The sequence below is a fragment of the Aulostomus chinensis genome, chromosome 2 (assembly GCF_037954235.1).
Source record: "Aulostomus chinensis isolate RoL2024-O1b breed Wild chromosome 2, RoL_Achi_v1.0, whole genome shotgun sequence".
NCBI lineage: Eukaryota > Metazoa > Chordata > Actinopteri > Syngnathiformes > Aulostomidae > Aulostomus > Aulostomus chinensis.
In genome coordinates, this window is record NC_141321.1 from 34,660,381 (window position 1) to 34,679,345 (window position 18,965).

Consider the following 18,965-nt stretch of genomic DNA (forward strand, 5'->3'; position numbering starts at 1 on the left):
TCTTAAGGTCTCAGATGGCAGTGTTAGCCTGGTCTCACAGTATCTGCTTTAATAGAAACACAGACTTGATACTGCAGTACTGTCCTGCAAGACGAGATGAGACAAGATGAACCTTCATCGGTCCCTCGGTGGGGAAGCTGTTCCTGTTAGAGCAGCAGAAAGAGTACAGAGCAGTAAACAGCAGGAACTAGAATAAACTACAATTAAACTATCATAAATACTAGCAGCACAAGTGTTGGTTGTGTCCCAGTACCGTGTTGGCTACTGCACACTAAGATCGTGGTGGGGGGGTCACTGGGACCAGTGCTTGTCGTCCAGTCTGACAGCTGCAGGTACTGTAGGAAGGACCTGTGGAACCTCTGTCACTGAAGGAGCTCTCCAGCGCTGTCAGGGTGGTGTTCATGGGTGAGAGTCAGTGCTCAACAGAGACGCCAACTGGCCATCATCTCCTCTCCCACCACGGCCACTGGTCCAGGGGGCATCCCAGGACAGAGCTGGCCTTCTTCACCAGTTTGTCCAGTCTCCTTGTCTGCAGCTGCTATGCTGCTGCCCAGCACACCACCCCTACAAGATGGGCAGCCAGCAGCAGCCAGTATGCTGCAACACCAGAGTGTAATGTCTTCAGAACCTTCTTCTTAAAGCTGGAATGAAGCTCTCCAAAACACCTCCTGCACATGTTGAGGCAACAGATTGTAGGTCCAGGCAGAGCTGCACCACGGTGAGAAAATATCTAGCTCTCATTATTTTGACTGATGTCGCTGCATGATTAACGATATCGTTATCCTCATTATTGTGGAATCAAACCAAGAGGTTCTCTTCAGTTTGAAGGCGATGAGGAGGCAGGACGCGTCTGCTGTAGCACCACGTTGAAGTGAAAATCGTCATTTGTCTCCAACAAACACAGCAGCGCAGGAGGCCACATTACAATTAAAGTTCAAGCAAATAAACAACAGTTTTCTCCACACATTCTCAAAAGGTGCAGTTCAACTCTTTTGCATTTAACCATACAAGAAAATTACGTGAAACGATGTAACACCCTCAAAACATTCTTTAAATGTTCGATGAAAATATTTTCTTTGCCATGATTAGCTGGAGGCTAATGTTAGCTGCTGGAACGGCTACATGGTTCCTCCAATGACGTACCCTCGTGTGGCCTCCTCTGGTCTGGTTCCAGAGCGACACCCGGAGCTCATCACACCCGACGTGGTGAGACTCAGGATCCTAAACTGGCCGTCTCGATCTTCACTTGAAACGTGAAACTGTTGCACTGAGCAGGAAGCGAGTGTGTAACTCGTCACAGTTCAGGGCTGTGGTGAAAATAGACGTGTGAGTGTGTGTGTCAAGCTTGAGGAAGTGCGAGTGTCTGGGAATGCTGCTGCCATGTGGCGGACAGACGGTCAGCTGGCTGCTGTGTTGCTTCATCAGTCCGGACTCTTCATGCCATGATGTGTCATGTAATGAGTCCCAGAGATGAGATGATGGATACCAGAGAGGTGATGTCATCGTCCAGGCTCACATGATGCTTATATGATTTGATTTGTTTTACTATGAATCCTCTTCTGAGGTCCAGCTGCTTTGAATTTACATCAGCGAAGCCGTCGTTGTTCAATCAGCCCTGGGAAGTGAGCTGCAACATCATAACAACCCACCAATGAACCCTGCTGAAGTCTCCTGGAAGATGGAAATGACGCTGAACGCAGAGCCAACCAAACGGCAGCAACAACATGAATGATGAGCCGCTCACATCCTGGTACTGCAGGAACTCTGCTTGTGTCACTGTCAAATAAACTTTGTAATTCCCAGCAGTCAGTCTCTACCTCTGTCAGGGAGGTCAGGCATCATTTGCTGCGTATTGTTTAGCCGTTGGTCAGCAGGGTGAAGCAGGATTGAAAGACTATTTCTAAAAACTCGGAGGGGAGGAAACAAGAGACGCCTCAATGCTGACGCATCCAAGAATTCTGTCACGTTCTTTAACATCACAAGATTTATACTGTAGGACTTTTTTATTCATTCATTTCTCAGGAAAAATTATGTAAACCTTTATGAAATAATTCAGATATACAGAATCTCTACAGTACTGCGTCAACAGGAAGTGGTCATCTCCATCTTCCAGGTTTAGTTCATCAAGATCATCTTCACTAAAGGACCCTTCTGATGATGCTGGAAGCCTGAGTGCAACGGTTAGCGGTGCTCAGCTAACGGTTGCCTAGGGAGGCACAACACCAGTCAGTGAGCCGTGCTGACCATTTCCTGTGTCACTCTCTAATTTGTTGCTTTGACAGGCCCTGAACAAGAAGGAGCACCGAGGCTGCGACAGCCCCGACGCCGACGCCTCCTATGTCCTCACACCCAATACTGAGGAGAAGTACAAGAAGATTAATGAAGAGTTTGACCACATGATGAGAAGCCATAAAATTGTAAGTTGAATTAAAGCTGAATGTTGGATTTCAGCATTCTCTTCATTAAGATTTGACGAGCCCTGATTGTCTTCAGATTTCAGCCTCAGTGATGGACACGTTTATATCCATTATAACCAAATCTAACTAGATATTAGCAATTATAACTAGGTATAACCAAATATAACTAGGTATAACCAAATATGACTAGATATAAACAGCTATAACTAGATATAGCCAAATATAACTAAGTTTAGCCAAATATAACTAGGTATAACCAAGTATAATTAGGTATAAACAGATATAACTAGGTATAACACATATAACTAGGTATAGCCAAATATAACTAGATATAACCAAATATAACTAGGTATAGCCAAATATAGCAAGATATAAACAAATATAACTAGATATAACCAAATATAACTAGGTATAGTCAAATATAGCAAGATATAAACAAATATAACTAGGTATAGCCAAATATAACTAGATATAACCAAATATAGCTAGATATAACCAAATATAACTAGGTACAGTCAAATATAGCTAGATACAACCAAATATAACTAGGCATAACCAAATATAACTAGATTTAACCAAATATAACTAGGTATAACCAAATATAAGTAGATTTAACCAAATATAACTAGATATAACCAATTATAACTAGGTATAACCTAATATAAGTAGATAATAACCAAATATAACTAGGTTTAACCAAGTATAACTAGATTTAACCAAATATAACTAGATATAACCAATTATAACTAGGTATAACCAAATATAACTAGATAATAACCAAATATAACTAGATTTAACCAAATATAACTAGGTATAACCAAATATAAGTAGATTTAACCAAATATAACTAGATATAACCAATTATAACTAGGTATAACCAAATATAACTAGATAATAACCAAATATAACTAGATTTAACCAAATATAACTAGGTATAACCAAATATAAGTAGATTTAACCAAATATAACTAGATATAACCAATTATAACTAGGTGTAACCAAATATAACTAGATTTAACCAAATATAACTAGGTATAAATAGGTATAACCAAATATAAGTAGATTTAACCAAATATAACTAGATATAACCAATTATAACTAGGTGTAACCAAATATAAGTAGATTTAACCAAATATAACTAGGTATAACCAAATATAAGTAGATTTAACCAAATATAACTAGATATAACCAATTATAACTAGGTGTAACCAAATATAACTAGATTTAACCAAATATAACCAATTATAACTAGGTATAACCAAATATAACTAGGTATAACCAAATATAAGTAGATTTAACCAAATATAACTAGATATAACCAATTATAACTAGATATAACCAATTATAACTAGATTTAACCAAATATAACTGGATTTAACCAATTATAACTAGGTATAACCAAATATAACTAGATTTAACCAAATATAACTAGATATAACCAATTATAACTAGATTTAACCAAATATAACTGGACATAACTTACAAAGCTGAATCACATCTGAATATTCGTCCTCCTATGCGCAGCTCCATGAGTTAGAAATCGTGAACCCACTTGTTGGGTTGTCATTGTCACTTGAATCTGTCTTCTATTTGTTAGATGATACATTTCTATGTCCTATTTTTCCCAGTGTTGAACTCAGATGGAGAGGATTTGTTTGTGAGAGAACAGAAATGAGATCGAATAAACAGAATTACGTAAGAAATGTTTGCGTCTGCTTTTGTTTGAGCTCATGGTGATGTGTGTGTCTTTCACCTCCCTCTAGTCCACAGGCCTCCCGCAGCATAACTTCATGCATGTATCCCCTGGCAGCATGGGGTACAGCCCCACGCCAGGGGGAGGAGCTGGGGCAGGGGGGGGGGCCATCTCCCAGGCTCTCACTGCCGCGACTGCTACTCTCACCGACAGCAGCATCCTGTCCTCTCCTCATTCTCACCTGCACAGACACATGAACCAGAGATCCCCCAACACAGGAAATACAGGTGTGTGTGTGTGTGTGTGTGTGTGTGTGTGTTAAAAAGATTTTTTTCCACAATTTTGGATAAATAAGTTATCATTAACCAAAAGTAGCCATTTCTACCATCATGTAGATGAGGGAAGAGCCCACCGAAATAAACTGTGTGTGTGTGTGTGTGTGTGTGTGTGTGTGTGTGTGTGTGTGTGTGTGTGTGTTTGCGCGCTTGTGTTTGACCTCAGGTGACCTGCAGGGAGGTTCTGATCTTGCTATGCAAAATGGATCTGAGCCCGCTGGTGAGCGTCTTCATGCAGACACACACCTCAGAGTGACTGTAGCCGTTCACTCTGAGGTGTGTGTTCACCTCTAGAGTGAACCCACGAGAGGGAACTCACTCCTGAGACCCCCTCCCCAAAAACAAGTCTCCAAGTACGGAATCAGGATTCTGTCAAAACACAGCTCTCCACAGTGAACAGGGAGTGACATTTCCGGTGCTCAAACAGCCAAATCTGACCTTTGACCTCCCTACTTCCATTCACTAGTTTATTAGTCTCTTCTTCCTCATTGGAAGTCACGCAGTACTGAGTGAATGTTACAGCCAATCTGCCCCCCACTGGCTCTGGAGGCACCTCCCACCTCTTCTTCGGCCCGTCATCCTGTCGTCTCCCTCCACAGCAGCATGTCTCCTATCAACACTCGTTATGTAATGTCAAGAGAAAGCAAAGATGAATTATTCAGCGTTCCTCCTGTATAATACAGAAGTCCTCCTGCAGTCAGAGTCCCGTTGATTTAGTGGATCCAGAACAGTTTGAAAACACTGTCCAAATGTGTCTTTGGAGGAATGTAAGAGGCTCTAGAAATAACCCTTCTAAAACAATGTGTGTGTGTGTGTGTGTGTGTGTGTGTGTGTGTGTGTGCGTGCGTGTGTGTGTGTGTGTGTGTGTGTGTGTGTGTGTGTGTAGTCAATGGCTTCATGGGCTCACCCGGTGGAAGCAGCCTTGGAAAGATGATCCCACCCAAATCTCCTCCTCCCCCCAGGACCAGCCTGCCCCCCAGTAGCCGCAAAGCAGACCTTCACGTGGTCATCCCCCAGTCTAAAGGGATGATGCCGCCACTGGTACGTACGTGTGTGTGTGTGTGTGTGTGTGTTACATGAAACTCCAGACTCTTCTCTTTCTTCAGATACGTTTGTTTTCTTCATTGCAAAGCACAAAATACGGTGGGATTCTTGAAAGCTTCATGAGAACATTCAACTTTGCAACATTCAAAGATCGGTTAAGTGACAGCTGGCCACTAGAGGGCAGAGCAGCATATAGACTCAAACCATGTTTGCTACCAACGCCAGATGATTCTACAACGTAACTATAACTGGCACATACGCTACGTTGATATCAATAAGCCTATAAATGTCATTGTCAACGTGCGTCATGATGTAAAAGGCCGCGCTGCAAGAACCCAGCGTGTACTTGCTGAACATCTTATGAGTTGTAGTCTAATCGCTCGATTAATCGCGGAGCTGTTTAACCTCTCCTTAGACCCCGAGTTCATCCATCACCGAAAAAAGGTTGAAATTACTTTAAACAATTATGGTGACTCAGAAAAAGTTAAAGTTAAACTAGAATTAGTCCTACTGTTACTAATTGTTAGTGTTGTCATTAGTATTATCACTATAATATATCATTTACATGCAAACGTGGTTTTCACAGCATGTAGCATCCGAGTTACAGGTGGCAACTGAGGTAAGAGAAGTTTAGTAGCTCCTGATTCTCTCAGCATCTAGTCGAGATAACTAGCTCACTAGCTCAAGGCTAGCTTAGGGCTAGCAAAAGGCGAGCTTAAGTCTTGGTAAACTTCATCGTTCATTTCTAAAGTGGTATTAGGAGTTTTGAGAGCATGATGTGAATAAATGATGACTTTACTCTTCCGATGTAAATTCTTCACAAAGTCAAAGAGAGAAACTGACATGAACCTCCCATAGCAGGGAGAAACCAGTCGGTGTCCAGCGTTTCTCCAACCTTCATCCCCATGACCTCCTCCCCTTGTTGTCAGGGGGAAACGATGCCTTTGTTTCTGCCCTAAATCTGGTTACTGTGGTAGAGTCAGACTCTCCTGACTTCAGCAGCAAACACCATCAATAATCAATGTTCTGGTCAACTGTTCCCCCTGCAGAGGATGAGCTCAGCCGGCCTGTGAGTGGGACACTGGGACAGATTGAGGCAGTGATTTCCCAGTTAGTCTCTCCTGGTTTGTTCATTACCTTCATTGATCTAACTTGCAGGTTAATGGGTGGTTAGGTTTTTGAGCCGGGTGGTTTATTTCAAGTGGCTCATGATACTAAACCTTGCCTGGTCAGTTTGTGCTGGTCTGGATGCTGAGCATCAGCACGTCCTGGAGAACCTGTGCTGGAGAACCTGTGCTGGAGAACCTGTGCTGGAGAACCTGTGCTGGAAAACCGGGAGAGTGTAACAATCTAAGATATTAGTGAGCAGGGATGAGCCAGGTTGGAGGCAGCGGCGTCTCCCTGCTCATATTTCTGAGTTGCTACTGACACCATGTGGTTGGAAAGGGCATTGCAGTTCACTCACATGATGTTTTCTGGGCCGTTTCAGGGGGAGCAGAGGTCCAGTCAGCCTCTGTCCACTCCGGTGGTCTCCATCACCTCTCCAAGTCTCCCTCCCCAGAGTCTCGTCTACGCCGGCTTCAGCTCCGCCTACAACAATGGTACCTGAATGTCCCTTTACCTCTCATTGCTCTGCGGAATCAAATCCTTGATGTTCCTGAGGTCCAGTCTTTTTAAAAAAAATAAATAAATTATAGGTTTTCCCTTCCATGCTGTCGGGGCGGCACCGTGGTGCAGTGGTCATCACTGTCGCCTCACAGCAAGGAGGTTCCGGGTTTGAGTCCCTGTTCCTGCTGGGTTCTCTCTGGTACTCCAGCTTCCTCCACAGTCCAAAGACATCAAGAGGGACCAGGTTAATCCAGACTCTAAATTGACCGTAGGTGTGGCTGGGAGAGCCAATGGTTGTCTGTCTCTATGTGTTGGCCCTGCCATGGACTGGTGACCTGTCCAGGGGGAAGGCTGCTGGGATAGGCTCCACCCCCACCACCCTGAACAGGAGGAGAGGGAGAAGATGGAGGGATGGACTTCTGTGCTGTAATGTTTCAGTATTACTAGAGAGCAGTACTGTGAGTTCTGGTGGCTCAGATGTTCTGGAGCTCTCGACCAGACTGAAGGAGTCACTCACCTGTCGACTCATCACAGTGATTCACCTGTTTGTGTGTTGATGGAGTGTTGATCTGGTTAATGATGACAAACACGTCTGCCCTCGACATGAATGTGACGTCATGCGTGTAGAATAAAACCCGGTTCTTCCTTCTGATAACTGGACGCCGCTCTGCTTCACGAGTCATCAGGCTGCTTGTTTCCTCGTCAGATTTCTCCATGAACAGCAGCGAGCTGTCGGGCTTCAGCTCCCCTGCCGGACCATCATTAGGCTCCATGGCAGCATGGCCGCCGCCGCCGCCTACACAGCAGCAGCTGGGATCACTCAGGTAAGCAGCTAACTAGTTCATACTCTTATGACCAGTTGAACTAGTTGAACCAACAATGAGTAGTTTTCCTTGACAAAGTGTTTCTTATTCATTGACATGTTTCCCCTGAAATTAAAGTTTTTCGCAAGAGAAATAAAGAATCTTTTAATTTTGATTTAATTCAGATAAATTCTAATGTTAGACTAATGCTGATAATACTACTACTAGTACTACTACCACTACTAGCCTCTCCTACCACTGCTACGCTGACGTCACTCAGCCTCTCCTGTCTTCTCCACCTGAGGACACAACTGTCAACCACAGATCAGCGCTCTGCTCGATTCACATCGTGATTGATGACCAGCTCACCTTTAAGGTTCACGTGGCCTCGTTGCTCGATCTTGTCGATACGCCCTCTATGACACCAGGAGGATCAGACCCCACCTGACTGAACAAGCCACACCTCTTCTGGTGCAGGCCCTTGTGATGTCATCATCGACCACTGCAGCTCTCTCCTAGCAGGCAGGGTGGACGTTTAAGCCTCTGCAGACGATCCAGAAGCAAACTCAAAGCTCCTCTTCTGGCTTAAATTATATTAAAAAAAACAAAAACAAAAACAACCTGTCACTTCTTCTGCCACTAGATGGCAGCACCTGCAGCCATCAACTTGAAGCACTTTGTCATGCTTCCTAAGGTTTCTCCCTCCGGTCCAAATTCTTGCTTGTGTTGCACGTCTCATGTCTCAAGCATCTGCTAAATGAAATTGTAGAATTGTATATTGTACTACTACTACTACTATTACTACTAGTACTACTAGCACTACTACTACTACTAATGACTTGATGGAAACTTCTGTCTGGAGGAAGAACTGATTAAATCCTTTGCTTCAGAAGGAAGTAACAGGTGTGAAATTCTACTTCAGTGCTGGCCGTTCTACAGAGAAAAGAAATACTTGCAGTGTTTTAGTCTCTAGGTGGCGCCATTGTCCCACAGCCAGGACCTTCATCCTCCTCCATCTCTGTCCGTCTGCAGCTCTGCCAGCTCTAATCTCTCCATCACCACCAACCATGACATCGACATCAAGGCTGAGCCCATCTCCCCGCCCCGCGAACACTTCAGCCAGTCCGGGTATGTGCCGCAGCCTCTTCCTCATCCTCTTCCTCGCGCCTCCTCATCCAGTAGAACAGAGCTGGGCAGGTCTCCTGGCGACAGCGTCAGCTCCTCCTGCAGTGATGGCGGCAGCGACAGGGAGGAGCAGCAGTGCCGGCCGCTGGACCTCAACTCGCTCCCGGTGAGTGGCGCGGATGGACAGGGGAGTCCGACGGTGAAGCGGGTGCGACTGGACAGCTGGGTGACGTAGGCGCTGGCGTCACATGACCAGGAACCAGCAGGCAAACGCAGGAGGGACTCTGTTATACAAATGATTTGATTGACGTGCTCTCTTACTCTTCTTAATTTATCGTCAGATGTTCCGTCCGCGGTACTTTATAACTAGGAATCATCTCAGCATCACAGGCGGGTGGCTCGGGGCCGACGCCAGAACAGTCAGCGGTTCTGTGACCCGGTGGGACGCAGCGCAGGACAGACGAAGCTCACGATTTAGGCTTCTGGGGTTTCATTGCTGATCTTCTCAGGGTTGAAACGAGTCCAACATGAGAGCAATAATCCCTCCACGCTGTCCTCCTCGTCCCTCCTACCAACCGGATCAGCCGAGCGGCGAGCTCTTCTTACCGTTGAGTCTTTGTATCCCAGAAGGACAACTGGAAGCCATGAACACTTGTTCTCTATGTTCTACCAAAATATGTCTATTGTTTTGTATATATTATCTTTAATATATATCTCTTTTGGTGTAACTATACACTGTTGTTGTGTCTGTTGTGTCTCGCACCATCACAGCAACCAAACTGCTCTTGTTGCCATAGTTACAGGCATTCTTTATCTCCTAGTGGGTGTTGAGTGAAGGTGCAGCACCTTGATAGGTGTGTGGGGCTCAGATGGAAGAGAACCGCAGAACACAACGGAACACAAACACAACGGAACACAAACATAGTTGGATCAGAGTGGCTCAGGAGGCCGAGACAGCTTTCGTCATGAACAGGTGACATTGTTCACTCTGATGAGCTCCAGACCCCACTGGTCCAGACCCACTGGTCCAGACCCACTGGTCCATGTCTCCACTGAACCAACAAGCGTGACAGGCACAGAAGTTCAAGTCTGTTGGGTTTTCTACCAGAGGACCTGAGGGGCAGCGGAGATGTCAAAGGTAACCCAGGTCTGCTTCATGCCTCTGTAACATGATGGCACATGTGGAGAGGCTGCAACTGCCCCCTAGTGGCTGGTAGCGGAACCATCTTGGCTCCTTCTACGCTCATTTTCTGTCCAGGTGAGTGAAGATGTAACGTACCTGCTGACAGATGGAGAGTGAGCGAACCCCTGGAGTCCCCTGACGGACCTGAAACTAGACCAGGAAATATGAAGGTGGAAGGTGGACGAGGTCATGTAGGATGAGATGAAATATGTTTAATTAATCAGAGAATCACACCCTACCAACACATGACCACCGTGTGTGTGTGTGTGTGTGTGTGTGTGTGTGTGTGTGTGTGTGTGAGTGAGTGTGTGTGTGAGTGAGTGAGTCATGCGTCAGATGTTTGTCGTTGCTGAGACTGAACAGTGAATCATCACATCTGAGAAAACGTGGGGAGTACAAGAAATCACGAGGAGACTTCATAGTTCACTTCATAGCGATGATTTAAAATAAAAGAGGGTGCATTTTCAATATAAAAGTGTACTTTTACATACTAAAAAGTGTGTTAGAAGTATAAAACCAGTACATTAGCTGTATACACATATCTGTATATACATTTGTAGTGAACTTACTGTACAAAATAAAACCTACATGTAAAATGTACTCTTTACTACACATAACACCTAAAGAATCCTTCAGAAAGTGCACCAGTATTACATAACTTCTGTACTGCTAGTAGAATTGAAGAAGTGTTCTAGAAGTACATTAAACTGGTATTATGTTCATTTCTTCTGAAGGTGAAGGGAGAATTGTGTCGTCAAAGTTCTTCTAAACTTAAAATTATACTTTATAAATCCCCAAGTATTGCGGTAGTACATTCAAACCGACTGCTAGTTTACCTGTTGGTACATAAAGAACTTCTATGTAATAAAGGGAGGGTGACCTCTGACCACCAAATACTTGTCAGTACATCCTTGAGTGCCGGTGTGTAGCAGCTGTGAGGACATCGGGTTTGTGTGACCTCCTCGACTCCCCTCGCTGCTGAGGTGAACGACTCATTCAGGTGAACTGCGGCGCCAAGCATCGTAACACCTTGTCGGTCGCTGCTGCCTCCGTCAGAGGGGAGCTGACTGAGCGTCTGAAGAAGAAGAACTCACGTGTTTGCTGCTGCAACCTTTCTGTTGTTAGGGTTTAGCAGCAGTTTGCAACTCTCTGGTGGTTTAGTCAAGTGGTTTCTGGAGCGTTGCAAAGGAAGCGAGGCCACCTACACCCCGGAGAGGCGTGAGCCGCTGTGACTTGAGGGGGATTTCCTTCAGTGCCAGGACGGCTCACAGGTCACCGCAAGCCGTTTGATGTTTTCCCCTGTGATTGACCAAGCAGGTTTATTTGATGAATGATGATGTGACGCCTGACTCAAGGTGACGCCTCCCAGCTGCCACTCAGGAGAGTCCAGGGACTTGAATATCTTTGTGATTAAAGTGTGTTCTGGTGTACTTCAGCTGCGTTTTGTGTTCTGTGGTAGAACAAGAGATTGATTGTCTGTGAGCCACCAGGAGGAAAAGGATCTGACTGCAGCAGAAAGTTCCTCTAACAGTCGCTGGTGTGACATCATCATTGTCATCTGTGTGCACACTGGTGGTTTCAAGTGACTTTAGGGGAACAGCTTCAAACCGCTCCAGGTGATGGTGTCAAGCGCAAAGTCGACAAAATCCTGAAACAGAAGCTCCTTGTCCAGAAATGAGCTGAGACATCTGAGGGGATGAAAGAGCGTTTAGAGAGGTGCGTGGCCTGAGGACGGACGCGGCCAGCAGAAGCTTGAGGAATGGAGTCAGGAGACGTCAGCTGGAGCTCAGCGTGAGGCCACGACGTCGAGATGAAGCTTCGTCAGCTGGGGTTTCTAACAAACTGTCCCAGAGAACGAGCGTGTCAAGACTAACGACCACAGGGAGGGATTTCTACCCGCATCGACTATAAATTCCTCCTCCGAACATTCAAGGCCGTTCATAACCTCACTCCTCCATACCTCTGACCTCCTACACGTCAGTGCCCCCCCATCTGTCCACCAGGGGGGCTCCAGAGCCTTCAGCCGCTCTGCCCCGTCCCCCTGACATCAGGAGCAGCGACTCCATCGCACTTGTTTAGGCGTTGATGTTCCTCTTTCTGTTGTTCTGTTGCAAACTCTTCAACGTCTGCTTTCACTTGAAGTTTGTTTTAAACGTTTTCTTGATTTGTTGCACGATGACCTCGAGTGGCGCCTTATAAAGTAAAGGTGTTTATACCCCAGTGGTCATTGGGTGAGAGGCGATGTTCACCCTGGACGGGTCACCAGTCCGTCGCAGCGCCATCAGGGTTCAGCAACCCTTCAGTTGCTGGACAGTCACTCTACCTAACAGCGAGTTCAACCCCGCCTCCATGTAAAGGTGCAGTGTGTCGGCTCTGGCGTGCGAGCAGCGGTTCAGCAAGTTCACCAGACGCTCCTTCTGGCCTTCATCAGCCGCTGCTGCCGGTGCACCGTCTGGTGAAGGCCTCGGCAGCCTTGACGCACCGTCGACTCTGCAGCTCCAAACTTTGATTTTGCTTTGATTTAACAGCGACGAACAGATCAAAATGCGCAGGTCGCGGCGCTGGCGCGTGGCAGACGTGAGCTCACGCTCGGTTGGATCACGAAACCAGATGCAAAGCTCCTTTTAAACTCTGCTTTTCTGTTTGGTGCAGGGACACAGAGGGACGACCTTCTCCTTGAGTTCCTGTTGCCATGACTTTTGTCTGAGCAGTGTGTTGTTTTCATTCAAAATAAACAACCACTCCACTGAAATATCACAATGATGGACATTTTATTATTCGCTGTTCATCTCTGCTAAATGATTCATGTTAATACCACAGCCGCTCCAGAACCCCAACCAGTTGTGGGTTGTGGTTAACGGGCCTGGGCGCTGCTGGGAGGAAGGAAACATCAGGGAGGTTTGATGTAAAGATGTAAAGAGTATAATGGCTCCCCACCCACATTCCAGGGGGGGGGGGGTCACGCGGTTCCAGAATAAACCTGTTCTATGAGATGTGAAGTTGTTCTGATCAGGAGGGCTCAGGCTGGTTTGAATCATGCTGGATCCTTTTATTCACTAAAAATAACAAAGAGCAACAAACAGATGAGCTGCGATGAACATGAACTCAATAAATGAAACAGCTACAGAGAGGCTCACTGAAGCGGCACTTATTTTGAAACAGACCGGAAGCTGACTGATTGAGTGCCTCTGTACTTACAGTTAGATGGTAGATATGGAAGAGGAAGTGTCCGGGCGCCGCAGGTTTGAGTCGCTCATCTCCGTGATGGTCCGCAGCCCCGCGGGACCTGGAAACTCCGCACCGACGTTTTTACCACCCAGGTAAGAGCTGGGGGGGGGGGGGGGGGCACGCTTGGTTACCTGGGGGGGCAGCTCGCTCAGGTGAGCCGCTTTCTTGTCAAAACGCTTCCAGGTGAGCTCCCGGGCCGCGTTGAGTCTGTTTGGTCTTATTAGGATGCGCACGCGCCCCCAACTGTCGCGGTGTTTGAGTCTCGAGGCGAGATCGTCCCTGCAGGTTCATCTGCTGCGTCTCTGAGGAAACTTGAGTGAAACTTTAAAAATGATTTTACTCAAAACCACCTCGAGCAGCACAAGGTCGTGACGTAATACACACACATCGTTATATATGTGTGTGTGTGTGTGTGTGTGTGTGTGTGTGTGTGTGTGTGTGTGTGTGTGTGTGTGTGTTCGGGGCTCAGGAAGCGGGTTCCTTCTTGTTCTGACACGCCGGAGCTGCGCGGTTGTTGCTCAACTCAGCCGCCAGCAGAAGAAGAAAGTCATCAGCAACGTCATCGTCGTCTTGTGTTTCGGTCCGTCAGACTTTTCTGAAAGTTTCCAGAAATCATTTTGTCTTTGTGAGGTAAACAAAAACCGCCTGAAACTGAAGAGTTCCTTCGTTTGTGTCTTTGGTTTCTCCTCATCAGGCAGCAGAGTTTTGCTTTGTGATGCACGACAGTTTGGCTTGAGTGACGTCAGAGAAGGTGTTAAAAGGACAGCCCGTGTGTTGTTCTGGGCCCAGAAACAAACGTGTAATCACAATGGCTGAAGTACTGCATTCATGCAGTACTGCCTGCGTACTCCAGTTCATGATACAGTTCAGTTTCATCACTCCTGTCTGATGGGGGTGGGCGTCCCCTTTCCCCGCCCCTCAGGTCGTCCCTGAACTCCCCCGGTGAGACCCGGCCTTCACTGTGTTTGTGTACATGGGGGGGGGGGGGGGGGGGGGGTCTTATCAGCGTCACTGGTGTCAGCACCAGGCCTCCATCAGCACCAGTGGACCTTGTCTGTTCACACAAACTCTGTTGGCTTCAAACCAGTTTTGACTGGTCTCCTGCTGATCAGGGACAAGGCATCACCATTGTGAATGGTTCATCTGCTGATTGATCCATTCACGGTTTAGTCCTCAGAATCACCAGGATCTGGATCTGCAGGAGTCCACAGGGACGGCAGAAACGTGAGACGCAGCAGAGACCAGAGCCTTGGGCAGTCCTGGTCTAGAAGAGACCTCTGCATTTAACGAGCAGTCCTCACCAATCAGTCGAATCAATGAGGACTGATTTTCCTTCGATGATCGATTGTTGCTGCCTGATATCAATGTGATGGAAGCCCCCCCCCTCTCTGTGTGTCTTTCTGTCTGTCTCTCTCTCTCTCTGTCTCTCTCTCTTTCTTTCCTGTGTTACCCCGTGTTGCTCTGTTACCCCATGCTACCCTGTGTTGCCATGTTACCTTGTGTTGCCCTGTTACCCCATGCTACCCTGTGTTGCCATGTTACCCTGTGTTGCCCTGTTACCCCATGCTACCCCGTGTTGCCCTGTTACCCCATGCTACCCTGTGTTGCCCTGTTACCCCGTGTTGCCCTGTTACCCCATGCTACCCTGTGATGCCCTGTTACCCCATGCTACCCTGTGATGCCATGTTACCCTATGCTACCCTGTGATGCCCTGTTACCCCATGCTACCCTGTGTTGCCCTGTTACCCCGTGTTGCCCTGTTACCCCATGCTACCCTGTGATGCCCTGTTACCCCATGCTACCCTGTGTTGCCATGCCACCCTGTGTTGCCCTGTTACCCTGTGTTGCCCTGTGTTGCCCTGTTACCCCATGCTACCCTGTGATGCCCTGTTACCCCATGCTACCCTGTGATGCCCTGTTACCCTGTGTTACCCCGTGTTGCCCTGTTACCCCATGCTACCCTGTGATGCCCTGTTACCCCATGCTACCCTGTGTTGCCATGCTACCCTGTGTTGCCCTGTTACCCTGTGTTGCCCTGTGTTGCCCTGTTACCCCATGCTACCCTGTGATGCCCTGTTACCCCATGCTACCCTGTGTTGCCATGTTACCTTGTGTTGCCCTGTTACCCCATGCTACCCTGTGTTGCCCTGTTACCCCATGCTACCCTGTGATGCCCTGTTACCCCATGCTACCCTGTGTTGCCATGTTACCTTGTGTTGCCCTGTTACCCCATGCTACCCTGTGTTGCCCTGTTACCCTGTGTTGCCCTGTGTTGCCCTGTTACCCCGTGTTGCCCTGTGTTGACATGTTACCTTATGTTGCCCTGTTACTCCGTGTTGCCCTGTTACCCCGTGTTGCCCTGTTACCCCATGCTACCCCGTGTTGCCCTGTTACCCCGTGTTACCCTGTTTTGCCATGTTACCCTGTGTTGCCCTGTTACCCCATGCTACCCTGTGTTGCCCTGTGTTGACATGTTACCTTGTGTTGCCCTGTTACTCCGTGTTGCCCTGTTACCCCGTGTTGCCCTGTGTTGCCCTGTTACCCCATGCTACCCTGTGTTGCCCTGTTACCCCGTGATGCCCTGTTACCCCGTGTTACCCTGTGTTGCCATGTTACCCCGTGTTGCCCTGTGTTGCCCTGTTACCCCATGCTACCCTGTGTTGCCCTGTTACCCCGTGATGCCCTGTTACCCCATGCTACCCTGTGTTGCCCCTTGTTACCCCTTGTTGGTCTGCTCACAACCCTGTTTTCACTCTTCTTTTCATCATCATCTAGTCGTGCCTGTAAATCCAGGCTCTTCAGCAGCTGGCGTGGAATCGACCGGGGCAACCGGCTTCCCTCCACTGAGAGCGTCTTTCCCGCTCGCCACCAGAGGATTTTTGAACATGTTTAATTGCTGTACATCTCTCCTATTGTTGTTAACCCAATGTCTCCTTGCGGGAACCGGCTCACACTCAGGGTGAAAGGTGAAAGGTCAGGGTGACGGGGTCATTCCATCGCGCCGTGACTCGTGACGGTAACTCACCTGGCTGAAGTGAATTTCAGCGATGAAAAAACTCACCACAACACAACCAGGAAACCTCGTCACACGTTGAACAAGACTGAGAGGGGACGGTCAACAGAAGCGTTGCAACAGCCGTCAGTGTCGCAACGCTTCTGTTGACAGCACAGCTTCTGGCGGGTGGAAGTCTCACGGTGATGACTGGGCGACTCTGGTCCTGATTCCTCTCTCTGTCTGGTCTTGTTGCCGCAGCAGCCACTGATGTCGGGACTCTAACCTCCCTCCCATCATGGACTCCAAAAAGCCAGGCGTGCTGCACCATCTCCGCAGGAAGATGCTGCCAAGCCTCCGGCGGGGCAAGAAGAGACCAAGCAAGTCGGTGCTCCACCTGGAGCACGCCATGGACCACCGGATGAGCTCCTCGGTTCCTGACATGAGGGACATGATGCCGGAGTACCCGCGCGTGTCCTCCAGCACACACCTGCAACAATACAACACTCCCAGCCACAGCAGCCCATCCACGCCACTCGTCAAGCCGGCTCGAGGACTGAGAGAAGGTGGGAGTGGCCTGCAGGTGGGTGTGGCTGGAGGAGGTGTTGGGAGGAGTGAACATAGACTGAGCGTACCTGCGGACTGCACAGACTGGGCTTCCTCGCAGGAGTCTGTGTGTGAGGAGCAGAAAAACTCCCTGGAACTAAACTACGTGGTGTCTCGCGGCATGGAGCCCGAGGAGCTGGCGCTGCCCGAGATGATGACGGTCTACAGCGGCGAGCCCGCCCCTGTGGATGCGTCCGCGGACAACTACCAGGTACCGGCGCTGCATATTTACAGTAGTACTCAGGCAAGTAGCAGTCATCACTGCACAGGGGATGTTTGCCTCCGACGGCCAGGAGGAGAGTCGCTCTCAGGGCCGGAGGAGGCAGGAGCTTCCAGCTGACGGGCTGTTGTATCGATCACCTGCTGGTGTCGGGTGTCGGGTGTCGGGTGTGTTAGCTCAGGATCTACAAAGGTACAGCGTTGTTGACACATGGATGAGACGTAGGAGGTTGTGTGTGTGTGTTTGTACTCAGCTTTGAGTTTGTTGACATGGCGTTGCAGCGTCGCATGCACACGGATGTGCGTTTGGGTTGGTGCTGAACTGGAATTGTCACATTTAGGAGGGAAGGCGTTTTATAAATCACTTCATCAGACGTCCCGTCAGAAACACCGCCTCTGGCAATGCTCTGTGTCAGCATTCCTTCTGAGATGTTTGTGAGCTGACTGTTGTCGCGCGCTTGAGGAGCAGGAAGAGCAGCGCTGAGCTGGGGACTTCCTGCGTGGTCATGAACATCAGAGACATCTGGACACATGGTCTGCTTTTTTCTTGCGACTTTCGTAACTCATTTTAGCTGGTAGTTACCATGAATATTGATTTTATTTTTAGAACATGAATGCTTATTGGAAATATCTTCACCAGAAATAATTAGAGCTTTTGTTCCACCTCATGGACACTAGGGGGCAGTGAGCTGAGGGAGCAGGTGTATGTACACCAGTCTTGATGAGGCGGATGAACGCATCAGGAAAACACGCAGCTGCACTCAGGCGCACGCCAGGAACGCCAGACGACGATGGAAACTCAGGAAGTAGATTTACAGTGTCTTTCGTCATTTTTCATTGGTTGTGGGAGTCGTCAGGTTCAGCGTAGTTCTCCAGTTTGCAGCTTCAGATTTTGTCGAGTGAACGCTCGATGGTGAATGTGTGATATCAGGTTTTTTTTAACTGCTCTTGTTTACTTCCTGTGCCAAACCTGACAGTGACATCATGACCTGATGACCCGGTCCATGTTAAAGTGGGTAAGAGGTCGTGTTCTCTCTCCGAGGCGGCTGCTCACCTGTGGTCCACCTCCAGGTTTCTTGCCAATGTGTTGATTTTTAAGATGAGAGGACGCAGTCGCAGCCGTCGGGGTCCAAAATATTTCGTCTTTTTTGTTTCAGAGTCGATCGATTCGTCACCCAAATTTGTTCTTTACTTTTCAAGTCCTCACTCGGCACCTCAGACCTGAAACACTACGAGACCAAATCAGAGAATCTAAAACACTGTGACACACTCAGTAAAAAGGACCGTCTGTCTTCATTCCTGAGAAACTTATTAAGGGGAGATGAAGCAGAGACAAACTGTCTCCAGGAAAGTATTAAAGGTTGGGGTCCCACGACTGTCCTGGACAGCCGGGTCTCATCAAAGGTTCCTTCTGAACCCTCACCTGGAGAATCTTCAGTCCCCAGATGTTTTTCAGTCAATGACTCATGACGCCCTGGACGCTGTTGGACTCTTGGAATAATTTCCTCGTCGTCCTATTTTTTCAAGCACGAGATGAAGCTTGCGTGTCATTGAGGAAAACACTTGCGGTGTTGGTACTTGGACCGATCAGAGCAGGAGTGTTTCTGCCTCTGCTCTCTGGTGCGCCGGTGCTCAGCGGCGGGATACAGGAATGTTTAATAAGCCCACAGAGGATTTGTGGCTGGAGCTGAAACGGTTCTTGAACCTGTGGC

General features: G+C 47.9%; 2 protein-coding genes across 9 annotated transcripts in view; both read left to right on the plus strand.

Moving 5' to 3' along the window:
• The window catches only part of LOC147269800 (myocyte-specific enhancer factor 2A-like), a 29,427-nt gene extending 19,687 nt beyond the window's left edge, over positions 1-9,740 (plus strand). For 4 of the 5 annotated variants that reach the window (XM_086190797.1, XM_086190807.1, XM_086190815.1 and 1 more), the window contains 7 exons: positions 2,283-2,417; positions 4,181-4,397; positions 4,612-4,665; positions 5,332-5,486; positions 6,979-7,090; positions 7,804-7,921; positions 8,933-9,740. In XM_086190797.1, the coding sequence (XP_086046923.1) occupies positions 2,283-2,417; positions 4,181-4,397; positions 4,612-4,665; positions 5,332-5,486; positions 6,979-7,090; positions 7,804-7,921; positions 8,933-9,260 (1,119 nt within the window). In that variant the 3' untranslated portion in view covers positions 9,261-9,740. The remainder of the gene's footprint in view (positions 1-2,282; positions 2,418-4,180; positions 4,398-4,611; positions 4,666-5,331; positions 5,487-6,978; positions 7,091-7,803; positions 7,922-8,932) is intronic. The other variant, XM_086190822.1, reaches the window with a different exon arrangement.
• A 3,655-nt stretch (positions 9,741-13,395) lies between these two features.
• The window catches only part of mctp2b (multiple C2 domains, transmembrane 2b), a 28,452-nt gene continuing 22,882 nt past the window's right edge, over positions 13,396-18,965 (plus strand). For 2 of the 4 annotated variants that reach the window (XM_086190845.1, XM_086190874.1), the window contains exons 1-2: positions 13,396-13,528; positions 16,690-17,245. In XM_086190845.1, coding sequence (XP_086046971.1) covers positions 16,727-17,245 — 519 coding nt within the window. In that variant the 5' untranslated portion in view covers positions 13,396-13,528; positions 16,690-16,726. Of the gene's footprint in view, positions 13,529-13,993; positions 14,017-16,689; positions 17,246-18,965 lie in introns of those variants that run through there. The other 2 variants (XM_086190854.1, XM_086190864.1) reach the window with 2 other exon arrangements.